The 13774-nt window shown below is 34.1% G+C and overlaps 1 protein-coding gene across 1 annotated transcript in view; it reads left to right on the forward strand.

Annotated features, from left to right (window-relative positions):
- Window positions 1-13774, forward strand: part of MALRD1 (MAM and LDL receptor class A domain containing 1) — a 910872-nt gene that overhangs the window by 106563 nt on the left and 790535 nt on the right. The window contains 1 exon segment of the mRNA XM_043967510.1: window positions 1034-1188. Coding sequence (XP_043823445.1) covers window positions 1034-1188 — 155 coding nt within the window.

Here is a 13774-nt window from a genome sequence, read left to right on the forward strand (position 1 = left end):
CATCATGGATAAAAGGAATTCCATTTATAGGTATTTTTGAAAACCAATGATATCACAGGCCTGACTTAAAATAATCATAGAGAAAAAATATTTCATTTGAGAGGCAGAATAGAAGCCAAATTACTCAATCTAAAGGACTGACTGTGAGGAAGTAGAGCAACCACCAATGAATGTAGATTATTTTTTCCAAAGCTTTCCTTTGAGAGAAGAAAGGAGATGATAATTCAAGAGGATAACAGTATCATGGGAAAGATTTTGTAGGATAGGGAAAATAAATAATCAGCAAAGAGGGAGAGATGAAGTATAAATAATTTAGAAAAAAATGTTCAGTAGAGTAAGATCTTAGAGGGTATTGGATGGGAAATGGGTGATGATGTGATCAAGGGCACAAAGAGATGAGTTAACTTTGGCAAGGATGAGGCCCATCTTGTCTTCTGAGTCTGGAAGGAAGAGGATTTAGGTGGTGCCACAAAAGAGATTTTGAGAAGTAGAGAGGTAAAGATGAGTGAGTTCTTGGCATCCAGGCTGATTGATATGCATAGCAATACTCTTTGCCAAGTGAATGGAAGGATTGGCATGTGGCATGAAAGACCAATGGAGATCAGATACTATGAATTTGTAGCGTGGGATAGACAGCATTATTCTTTCTCTTGTTCCAACAGTAGTCTATACCTTGACACTATTAATGGAGGTTGATGGTGGAGGGGTGGCCCAAGTTTGATGATAGCATGAAAGACATAGAGTAAAGCATCAAGGTTAGAGGATGGTGCATTGTTACAATGGCTAACTTTAAAGTCAGGATTTGAAAGGAGTAAAATGGTGCTGGAAGAGTGGTGATGGACTAACACAACAGGAAGGACTTGGGGAGCGAGAGGTTATGATATGCTGGAGGAGCATTCTAGAATCTCCTACCCTTTAAAACAAAGTGGTTCTATTTTGGTATCAATTTGCAAAAAAGTATGTTAATGTAATAATTTTGTTTAAAAATTAATTAAATTGATAAAATGTCCCCTTTTTCTCCTTTTCTTTTCAGGTCACTACATGTGGGTGGGAGCTAATAACAGCACATTTTCCAGAAGTGCTTATCTTACTAGCTCCAAGTGCTACTTCCATGGGAAACGTTGCCATCTTCAATTTTATTATTCTATGGCAGATAGTGTTCTGACTGTGGGACTGTATTATAATAAGGTAAGGAGAAAGAGTAACTTTTAGATTCAATGAAGCAATGAAGTTCCTTCCCTTAGGAACATAGTCATCTGCTTAAAAACAAATATTTACTACAAAGAACAGCTGGTCAGAGATAGAAGGGACTTTAGAGGTCAGCCATCTAGGCCAACTAATTCCCCAACAGGTAACCACTAAACAATAATCCAAACTCCAGCACCTCTGACAAGTGATCATCCAAGCTCCATTTTCTGATTTCTAATCATGGTGAACTCACTGTCTTATGAGCCAGCCTAGTCCCCTTTTGAATTTCTTTAATAATCACAACACTTTTTTTTTTTTAGTGAGGCAATTGTGGTTAAGTGACTTGCCCAGGGTCACAGAGCTAGTAAGGGTTAAGTGTCTGAGGCCTGATTTGAACTCAGGCACTCCTGACTCCAGGGCCAGTGTTCTATCCACTGCACCACCTAGCTGCCCCCAACACGTTCTTTTAAATTGAACCAAATAGTACCTGTCTGCAGACCATTCTTTGGTCCTGGTTTTATACTTCATAGTCATTTTTAAACTTTACTTTTTATACTGGTCAAGTAGAAGTCTAATTTCTCTTCTTTCTGTCAGCACTTATAATACTAGAATTTACTTCTCATATTCTCAGAAGCCTTGTCTTTTCTTGGGTAACCTTCCAATTCCTTAAATTCATCCTCTCATGTAAATAGTGGTCAGCAAATATTTATTAAGAATCTCCTATGTGTTATCACTGTTCTAAGCCCTGGGGATAAAAATACATAAAGGAAACACAGCCCCTTACCTCAAGAAGCACATAATATCACAGGGAAAGACAATGAACAAATGGAAGCTAAAAAGGGGGTGAGATGCTAGAGGCAGCCATTTTATAATTCTAATTTATATTGAACTTCTACTCAGCAAAATCTAATCTATTGTTGGATTATCATCATATGTGGATATACATACTACTACTTGTTATGTGGTCATAGTGTATAGTTACTGTAGGCATTCTTTGCTTTACTATGATTTGTCTATACTTCAGAATAGAAAAAAATCAGGATACTAAAATGAAATAACTGATAGGAATGGCTCATAAACTTTTTTAAAAGCTTTTTCTGTATCTCTTAAAGTGATCATATAATTTTTAAACTTTTATTATTTTTTTAAATTTTGTTTTATTTTATTTTGTTTTTGCAGGGCAATGAGGGTTATGTGACTTGCCCAGGGTCACACAGGTAGTAAGTGTCAAAGGTCTGAGGACAGATTTGAACTCAGGTCATCCTGAATTCAGGTTCGGTGCTTTATCCACTGCACCACATACCTGTGCCTGGCTCATAAACTTTTTTTTTTTTTTTTTTTTTTTTTTTGGTGAGGCAATTGGGGTTAAGTGACTTGCCCAGGGTCGCACTGCTAGTGGGTGTTAAGTGTCTGAGGCCAAATTTGAACTCAGGTCCTCCTGAATCCAGGGCCAGTGCTCTATCCACTGTGCTACCTAGCTGCCCCCTCATAAACTTTTAATAACATTATGGTACAATGGAAAAAAATTGTATTTGGTGTTAAGGATATTGAGTTTGAATTCTGATTCTGCTACTTACTTCTGTGTAATGGGCAATTTACAACTTCTCTTAGCCTCAGTTTGTATATTTTTAAAATGAACTCTAAGTCTCTGATCTGATGAACTTCACAAACTTTTTCCCTAGCCTCTATGCCTATTAGATATGAACAATCTACAATTAATTACTATGAGATAATACTCTAGAATTTAAGTTCTGTCATATTGGATACAAGGATAATATATAATGAATATAGGTTGGTTGATGTTATATCAGTAAATGGAAGTCATTTTGTATTTAGTAATTGCACATGAAGTTCAGGACACCATGGGGAAACTGATGAGGCAGTTAAAGGAGAAGGCTGGAGGAAAAATTGAAAAGACCAAATGTGTATATATCTGGTTCATTTTTTTCTGGTTGTGTGTCATTGAACCTAAGATGTCCTTCATTCTTGTTCTTTTTCTTGACCTATGTGACCTCTTCTTGAATGCCAATAGTTTGAACATCAGTAACTCTTCAGATTTAGCTGTACCAAACCTTACTGTTTGATGTTCAGCCAGGTGGAAATGCTGAGGAAAGTCATGGAGTGAAGCCAAAGTCATGTTGGAAGGGATGGTAGAGATTTGGCACTTTAGGTCAGGTAGAAGGGCAAATGGGGAGAGGACCAATGTCATGCTACCTTTTGATCCAGGGTGAAGGAAAAAGAGCATTGAATAAATCCATTGTGGTTTTTCAGATGACATCAAAGGTCCTCAGAGATCAATGGTAAGAACAAAAGTTGAATGTTTGATCAAAGCATGAAGTTGAAACCATGGCAACATTTTTCTCTTGCTGCCTAAAGAAATGTATCAAAGCCAAAATGCACTTGTTATCAGCACCAGGAAATGGTGATAATGACTTTTATCAGAAAGAGCCAGTCCCTCTTTTACAATTTAAGACTTTGTAATTTATGTGGTTGTGCTTTGTAACAGGTGAGGGGGTCTAGGATGGAGTAAATTGTAGATAAGCATAAGTCAATTGGCACAAATGTGGGAGGGAAGAAGAATCAAGGTGAAATGTAGGGGACAGAGATGGATTTGCATGGAACACAGTGGACCCAAGGACATCTCCAAACATTGCCTTGTGTTTGAATACTTAGTCCTAGAAATATTTACTGATTCTGTCTAGCAAGTTAACTTTGAGTTGCAACCGAGCTGGACAGAGGTAAAGGTAGCTGGAGTTAGATTAATTGGACTGGATGAGGTTGGAGGAGTTGGTGGAGCAGAGGCTAGTGTAGGTGTATGGGAGCATTTAGTATTCCTTCCTTGTGCCACTTGTATCTCAGTTTTCACCCTCCCCTACATAATTTATCATATTCAGTTTACAAAGTAAAAATTTCATCATTATCAAGCCACAGAAATAAGAAATGGAAGAGTTAGTGAAAAGAGGGCAATGGGTCACCTAGGTGGTACAGTGGATAAAGCACTTGTCCTGGATCCAGGAGGACCTGAGTTCAAATCTGGCCTCAGACACTTGACACTTACTAACTGTGTGACTCTGGGCAAATCACTTAACCCTCATTGCTTCCTCCACCCCCCAAGAAAAAAAAAAGAAAAGAGGGCAAGTTTTGAAACCAGAAGACTTAGATTGTAATTTTGGCTCTGACCCCAACTACCTATGTGACCTTGGTCAAGTTGCTTGACCTATGTGGACCCCAGCTTCCTCATTTGTATAAGGAGGGCATAGGATTAGATGATCTACTCACTATTAATTCTGTTCACTGTCAGATGACCTCCCATTTGACTCTATATCTTGCATGTACATACTTTTTAATATATTCTCTCCCCATTTGACTATGAGCTTCTTGTAGGCAGACACACACAGTGTTTTTGTCTTTCTTTGTATCCCTGAAGATAAGAACAGTTCCTGGTACATAGTAAGTGATTAATAAATGCAAATTGATTGGCTGACTGACCATTATTAGTTAGTAACAATAACAGCAGCAGCAGCAGCAACAATAACAATAGTAAAAACTAATAATTATGCCATGTTTACTATTGGCTAGGCAATATGCTAAGCACCTTACATATCTCATCTGATCCACATAAAATCTTGGGAGGTAGATGCTTTTATTATCTCTTTTTTACAAATGAGGAAACTTAGGGAAAGTAAGTATCTTGCCCATGATCACATAGCTATTATGTGTCTGAGTCTAGATTTGAAATCAGATCTTCTATACTCTAGCCTAGCTCTCTCATGCCACCTAGCTGCTTAATAATTTTGAGAACTAATTTTAAGCTCAATCCTATTCATTTCATTCATTCAATGAATATTAATTAAATACTTATTATATGATAGGCACTCTGATAAATTCTAGGAATACAAAGGCAGATACAACAATTCTTCCTGTCAAGGGCCTTACATGCAAAGTAATTTCAAGAGTGGAAGGTGGAATGAAATATGAGGTCAGCAATATTTTCCCCTTCCTATTAGCTGGTTGGCTGAGATACAGAATAAAGTGAAATTCCTAAGTGGAAAGGGAATCAATCAATTAACCAATAATCATTTATTAAGTTTCTATTGTATCTCTATCAGCACACTAGATACTGGAAATACAAAATGAGTTTTGAGGAGATAATATATTTTAAATGCTATATAAATACAGATCATTATGATTATTTTTCTTTGCCCTGTCATCTGGGGCGTGGTGGTGTAGTAATTTTTCTGGGTATTTTGCTCCCTTCTATTTGTCTTTACTTGGGGTAAAAAAATGAGAAAGGAATGAAGTCCTCTCTATACTTTGTCTAGAACTCCTTATTCTCAGTAAACCAATGGAATCCCAAGTTACTAGTTAGGATGTTATAATAATAATAATGTTGTCAAAAGAATGTTAAGGGGCAGCTAGGTGGCACAGTGGATAAAGCACTGGCCCTGGAGTCAGGAGTACCTGAGTTCAAATCCGGCCTCAGACACTTAACACTTACTAGCTGTGTGACCCTGAGCAAGTCACTATACCCCAATTGCCTCACTAAAAAAAACCAAAAAACCAAAAAAACCCACAAAAGAATATTAAAACATTCTTGTTCTTGTTGAGACCAAGTAGTTAGACTCCCTGCTTTGGGCAAACAAAATAAAGTTAACAATACTTTAAAATTACTTATTCTAATTATTTATTTAATATCCTTGGTATCCTTTACTTTTTATCATATTCTTACAGGGCCAAGGATTATTTAAATGTTTTTCTGTCAGCAACAAACTACAGTTTTAAGAAAAAGTTTCAGTGTAGGCTAGTATAAAAGTTGAGACTCCTGGGAGAAATCAGATAGAGGTGTGTGTAATATTATTAATTATCAATGTGCCTAAGCTATTTAGAGTGAATCAATATCTTGTTTTGTCACTGGCGATCAAGTACCTTTGAAATGGTGATAAGGAATTCTGGCCCTTGCATGTATGTATGAGTCAGGAGGTCAAGAAATTTTTGAATGGGTGGAATTGATTTAGGAAGTAACAAAAGGAGAACCACAATAGAGAGAGATAAAGGATTGGCATAGAATTGGGCCCTTCCTGAGCTCTGTATTGGAAAGTGAGGGACAATGCATCCAGAGTCTAGACTCGAGCATTTTTCTGTCTGTATATATACATATGTATATCTATAGAAAATGAGTTTTGAACTAGTTGGTAATTATGAAACATTAAATATAACAATTCTAGTAACCTGTAGAACTTAGCTTCAGCTGTAGCCACAATAAAAAAGAAGCATTTTAAATAACTTCATTGTGTCTATTGTCCTGTTAGGAAAGAAGAAAATATTTACCACATGGGGCATGGTTAATGAACAAAATGGAGACAATTTGATGCACATGTTAAAATATACTTACCTGATATTTTTCTTCAGTTCCTTCTGTCTTTATCCTGCTTTTGCAGTGTCTTATCCTTTTTGTTGTTTTGATTCAAAGTTTCTTCACTTGATGTCCTTAAGCCTACTTTTAAAAGAAACTGATAGCTCTATTTCAAAATGGTTTCCTTTGTAACTCTCTACGTTTTGTATGTTTAAAAACAGTTTCAGGGGCAGCTAGGCGGCGCAGTGGATAAAGCACTGGCCTTAGATTCAGGAGGACCTAAGTTCAAATCCAGCCTCAGACACTTGACACTTACTAGCTGTGTGACCCTAGGCAAGTCACTTAACCCTCATTGCCCTGCCAAAACAACAAAAAACAACAACACAGTTTTGAAAAGGGATCCATTGTCTTTGTCATACTATAAAAGGTGTCCATGACACCTAAAACGTTGAGTCCCTTTCCTCATTCTAATTGTTCTATTTCAGATATAAAAAGTTCTGTGAACTGTTTCTTAATCACAATGCAATAATTCATGACTAAGATCCAATTTACGTCATAGACTCATGTTAAATCACAAATTTGAAAGGAAAAATGTTACAGTCTTCCATTTTTCCAGATTAATCCCACTGTAAATTGAATCCTAAGGCCATCAAGAAATTTGTGCTTCTAAATGTAAGTGGGTATGACTATAGACAAGCACTGTGGTCTGTGGAATGGGAAATAAGTCTTAGAGTCTGGAAGATCTGGGTTAAATTTGACCTTTGGCACATACTGACTATGTAACCCAGAGTAACTTACAATCTCAGTGCCCCAGGCACTTCTCCAAAACTATAAATTTCAGAGTAGGTAACAAATTGCATTGGTAGGAGTTTCTTCATTGGGAATTCCAATTCTCAATAAACTCCTAGTTCTGGACCAAGAAATACAGAGCTACAGAAAAATATTACAAATATAAGCCTAGTCTGTGTCTTAAATTGTCAAGTGCAAGTCTTTTTAATTGCTAAATTTTATTTTGAACTTAGTTCTTTTTTGGTATGAGGGTGTTGTGAAGTATTATCCTAAATGGAAGGGGCAATTGAAGGATCATGGGATATTGAATTCATTTATTATTGAGGGTAAGATGAGTGTCAGGTTAGCTATCAGCTGAGTGTAAGAGAAAGGTGCTATTTTACTGAACTGAATAGAATCACAACCAGTAGGAGAGGAGCTCTTTCTGGCTCATTGATCTGTTTAAGGAATGGGCTGCCTAGATAGAGTTTGTTGCTGCTCTGAGACCTGGTGAATTTATCCTTTCTCCACTTAATCCCTCTCTTCTGCCATCCCTTACCTTAAGGAGTTCCTTGTTCTCTAAATCTTGCTTATGTTCTATCTGTACTTTTACAATGGATTTTGTGTCCAGTTAAAGTTAAGTTGATTTTTTTCATTTTAAATATTTTCTATTAATTAATAGATGACAGTAAGAGAAATGACAAATAGGAAAACAAAACACAAATGCAGAAATTAAAAAAAAACCCAAATATTCTTAAGATGGTTGAGAAAAACAACACAGGAGTTATTAAAGCTGATTGTACATGTAGCTACATATTTCTACAATTTATAAGCTGTTTAAAAAGAGGAAGACCATATGCTTTAATTTTAAGAGGGTGATACCAATCCCATATATCATGTTTCCCTTGATTTTCTGGGTTCTTTTCATGCTATCTTCATTTGCATATTATTAGTCAATTTATGTATCATTCTTTCAGATCTGCTTTCTTTATTCTGCATCATTCATATGTCTTCTCAGTTTCTTGAAATTCTTCATATCCTTTTAACTTTAAGGCAAAATTATATTACATTACATTCATACAACACCATTCAATCATTCTAGTTTTTGAAAACATAGTTTGCTTCTAGCTTTTTGCTATAACAAATAGTGTTCATGTAAATATCTTTGCTCAAATATTACTTTTCTGTCTGTCAATAACCTCCTTGGAGGTATAAACCTAGTATTGGGATTTTTGTATCAAAAAGTATATACTATTTTCTAAATTATGTTACTATATAACCATATAATGCTATATCGCTTCCCAAAATATTGGAACCTATTTATGGCTCTACTAGCACTTAGTGTTCTTTCTTCACAGAATTCTATTAAATAATGTGTTTTCATCATCCCTTTCAGCATGAACAACGCAGAACAGAAAACAAAACAAAAATAAACAGAATTTGATGTTAGATGACTGAGACTTGAATATAAACCCTGCTACTTGTTATCTGAGTGTTCTTGGGGAATTCTTTAACCTCTCAAGATGTCAGTTTCATTGCCTATAATGTCAGAGGCTTGGACTTGACTTTTGTTCACTATTAGTTCTAAAATTGGGATCATATAAAATATATTTATTTGATGGTTTTAAGATATTAACTTAGTTTTAAAAATGATATAGTTTTTAAAAATTCTGTAGACATGTTAATTTTCTAAACATTTTTAATCTTTTAATTTTCTAGGAGAATTGTCTTTATTTGTGTAAAAACAATTTTGAAACATGATTGACATAATTAACATATTTCCTGTGAATAACAGTTTTGAATGATTATTACCTACTGTTTTTTAATTTTTATATTGAGATGATTTATTCATTTGGAATTTATTGTGGTGTATAGCATTAGATATGTCAAAACATACCTTTTACCAATTCACTTTCCACAGAAATTATTATATATAACCCGTTCCTTTCCAAATAATTATAACATAGTATTTACTTTTTCCTAATTGCCTGTAAAGACAATTTTAATGTTTATTTATAAAAATCTGAGCTCCAAATTTTCTCCTTTTTCCTCTCACCACCCCCTCTTCAAGGCAATAAGCATTTTGACATAGGTTATATATGTGCAATTTTGTAAAACCTTTCCATGTTATTTATGTTGTGAAGGAAGAAATAGACCAAAAGAAAAGAAAAAGGGGGAAAAAAGAAGATTGTATGCTTTGATAGCCATTCAGCCTTCATAGTTCTATCACTGGATATGGATAGCATTTTCTGTCATGAATGCTTTGGAATTGTCTTGGATAATTACATTGCTGAGAATAGCTAAGTCAATTCATAGTTGATTATTGTACAATGTTGCTGTTACTGTGTACAATATTCTCCTGGTTCTGCTCATCACACTCAGCACCAGTTCATGTAAGTCTTTCCAGGTTTTTCTGAAATCTTTATGCCCATCATTTCTTACAGTACAATAGTATTCCATTATATTCATATACCACAACTTGTTCAGCCATTCCTCACTTTATGGGCATCCCCTCAATTTCTAATTCTTTGCCAACACAAAAAGACTTCTAAAAATATTTTTGAAAGGGTAGGTTATTTTCCTTTTTTAAAAAAAATATTTTTTTGAATACAGATCTAGTAGTGGTATTAGTGCATCAAAGGGTATGAAAAGTTTGATTGCCCATTGGGTATAGTTCCAAACTGCTCTCCAGATTGTTTGAAACAGTTTATAACTTCACCAACAATGTATTAGTATCCAAATTTTCCCACCTCTTCTTCAACACTTATCATTTTCCTTTTCTGTCATATTAGCCAATCTGATAGGTGTGAGATGGTACCTTAGAGTGTTTTAATTTGCATTTTTCTAATCAATAGTGATTTAGAGCATATGACTATAGAGAACTTAGATTTCTTCATCTGAAAATTGTTCAAATCTGTTGAACATTTATTAATTGGGGAATGGCTTGTTTTTTAGTAAATTTGATTTAGTTCTCTATATGTTTGAGAAATGAGGCCTTTATCAGAAACGCTTGCTGAAAAAAATTGTTTCCCACCTTTATGCTTTTCTTCTAATCTTGGTTGCATTGATATTGTTTTTATGAAACATTTCTAATTTAGTGTAATCAAAATTTTCCATTTTGCATTTCATGATTTTTTCTCTTATTTTGTAAAAAATTCTTCCCTTTTCCATAGATTTGATAGGTAAACTATTCCTTGCTCTCCCAATTTACTTAGGGTATCACCCTTTATGTTTAAATTATGTACCCATTTTGACTAACTTGGTATATGGTGTGAGATTTTGGTCTATGACTAGTTTTTGCTATACTATTTTCCAGTTTTCCCAGCAGTTTTTGTCAAATAATGAGCTCTTTTCTCAGAAGCTGGAGTTTTTGGGTTTATCAAATAGTAGATTACTGTAGCCATTTACTACTATGTCTTTTCTACCTACTCTCTTCCACTAATCCACCACTCTATTTGTTAGTGCCAAATAGTTTTGATGATTGCTTCTTTATAATATAGTGTTAGATCTGATACAGCTAGGCCACCTTCTTTAGCAGTTTTTCACTAAATCCCTTGATATTCTTAACCTTTTGTTTTTTCACATGAATTTTGTTATTTTTTCTAAGTATAAAACAAATTTTTGGTAGTTTGATTTGTATGACACTGAATAAATAAATTAATTTAGGTAGAATCATCATTGTTATTATATTAGCTCTGCCTAGCCATGACCAACTGATATTTTTCTAATTGTATAGATCTGACTTTACTTGTGTAAAAAGTGTTTTATGATAGTATTCATATAGTTCTTGGGTTTGTCTTGGCAAGTAGACTTTCAAATATTTTGTATCATCTACAGGTTTTTTTAAAATGGATTATCTCTCTCCATCTCTTACTGCTGAGCTTTGTTAGTAATATATAGGAATGCTGATGATTTATGAGATATTATTTTATATCCTATGACTATACTAAAGTTTTTAATTATTTCAAGTAGTTTTTTAGTTTATTTCCTAGGATTCCCTAAGTATAAAATAATATCTTCTGCAAAGAATGATAATTTTGTTTCCTCACTGCCTATTCTAATTCATTCAATTCTTTTTCTTCTCTTATTGCTATAGCTAACATCTCTAGTCTAATATTGAATAATAGTGGTGATAATGGATATTCTTGTTTCACCCTTGATCTTATTGTCAAGGCTTCTAGCTTATCCCCATTACTGATAATGCTTGCTGATGGTTTTAGATATATACTACTTGTAACTTTAAGGAAAGTTCTATTTATTCTTATGCTCTCTCACGTTTTTAATAGGAATAGGTGCTATATTGTGTCAAAAGCTTTTTCTGAATCTATTGAGACAATCATGTGTTTTCTATTGTTTTTGTTATTTATATGGTCAATTATGCTGATATTTTTTCAAATATTGAGTCATCCATGCATTCCTGGTATAAATCCCACTTGGTCATAATGCATTATCCTCATGATAAATTGCTCTAATCTCTTTGCTAATATTTTATGTATTTATATTTTTTGCATCAATATTCATTAGGGGAACTTGTCTATAATTTTCTTTCTCTGTTTTAGCTCTTCCTGGTTTAGGTATCAGCACCATATTTGTATTATAAAAGGAATTTGGTAGGACTTGTTTTTTTCCTATTTTACCATATAGTTAATATAGTATTGGAATTAATTATTCTTTAGATGTTTGGTAGAATTCACTTATAAATCCATCTATCCCTGGAGATTTTTTCTTGGGGGTTCATTTCTTCACTTGCTCAATTTCTTTTTCTAAAGTGGGTTTATTTAAATATTTTATTTCCTTTTCTGTTAATCTAGGCAATTTGTATTTTTGTAGATATTCATCTATTTCATTTAGATTGTCAGATTTATTGTCATACAGATGGGCAAAAGAATGCCTAATTATTACTGTAATTTCTTCTTGTTTTTGTTTTTTTAGTGAGGCAATTGGGGTTAAGTGATTTGCCCAGGGTCACACAGCTAGTAAGTGTCAAGTGTCTGAGGCCAGATTTGAACTCAGGTCCTCCTCATTCCAGGGCCAGTGCTCTATCTACTGAACCACCTAGCTGCCCCGTAATTTCTTCTTAATTGGTAGTGAATTTACCTTTTCATTTTTGATACTGGTAATTTGGTTTTCTTCTTTCCTTTTTAAAAAATCAGATTAATCAAAAGTTTATTTTATTTATTTTTCATAAACCCACTTAATTTTATTTATTAGTTCAATAGTTTTCTTACTTTAATTTTCTTAATCTCTCCTTTGATTTTCAGAATTTCTAAATTGATGTTTAATTAGGGATTTTAATTGGTTCTTTTTTCTAACTTTTTAAATTGCCTGCCCACTTCATTAATCTGCTCTTTCTCTATAGTATGCATGTAATCATTTAGAGATACAAAATTTCCCCTAACTACTGCTTTGGCTGCATCACATAAATTTTGGAATTTTTTCTCATTATTGTCATTCTCTTTGATATAATTATTGATTGTTTTTATGATTTGTTGTTTGACCCATTCATTCTTTAGGATTAGATTATTTAGTTTCCTTTTTTTTTTTTTTTTTTTGGTGAGGCGATTGGGGTCAAGAGACTTGCCCAGGGTCACACAGCTAATAAGTGTTAAGTGTCTGAGGCCAGATTTGAACCCAAGTCCTCCTGATGCCAGGGCTGGTGCTCTATCTACTGTTCCACTTAGGTGCCCAATTATTTTTAATCTGTCTTCCCATGGCCCTTTATTACATAAATATTTTATTGCATTATGATCTGAAAATAATGCATTTAATATTTCTACCTTTCTGTATTTATTTGAATGTGAGGTTTTTATGCCCTAATACATGGTCAGTTTTTTATGTAGGTGTCATGTATTGCTGAGAAAAAATATATATTCCTTTCTATCTCCACTTAATTTTCTCCAGAGGTCTATCATATCTAACTTTTCTTAAATTCTATTCACCTCCCTAACTTCTTTCTTGTTTATTTTTATTTCTCTTTTTTTGCTTTTGCTTTATCTAGTTCTGAGAGGGAGAGGTTGAGGTCACTCACTAGTATATTTTACTGTCTATTCCTGTAACTTACTTCACTTCTCCCCTAAGAATTTGGGAGGCTGTCCCACTTGGTGTATATATGTTTATTATTAATATTGTTTATGGTATATTTTTAGCATCATGTAGTTTCCTTCCATATCTCTTTTAATTCAATTTTTGCTTTTGCTTTGTCTGAGATCCAGATTGCTGCACCTGCTGTTTTTAAAAATCCAGGTGAAGCATAATATATTCTGTTCCAGCTTTTACCTTTACTCTGTGTGTGACTCTCTGCTTCAAATGTGTTTCTTATAAACAACATATTATAGGATTCTGTTTTTTTTTTTAGTTAGGCAATTGGGGTTAAGTGACTTTCCCAGGGTCACACAGCTAGTAAGTGTCAAGTGTCTGAGGCTGGACTTGAACTCAGGTACTCCTGACTCCAGGGCCAGTGCTCTA

The sequence above is a fragment of the Dromiciops gliroides genome, chromosome 5, assembly GCF_019393635.1.
Source record: "Dromiciops gliroides isolate mDroGli1 chromosome 5, mDroGli1.pri, whole genome shotgun sequence".
NCBI classification, from domain to species: domain Eukaryota; kingdom Metazoa; phylum Chordata; class Mammalia; order Microbiotheria; family Microbiotheriidae; genus Dromiciops; species Dromiciops gliroides.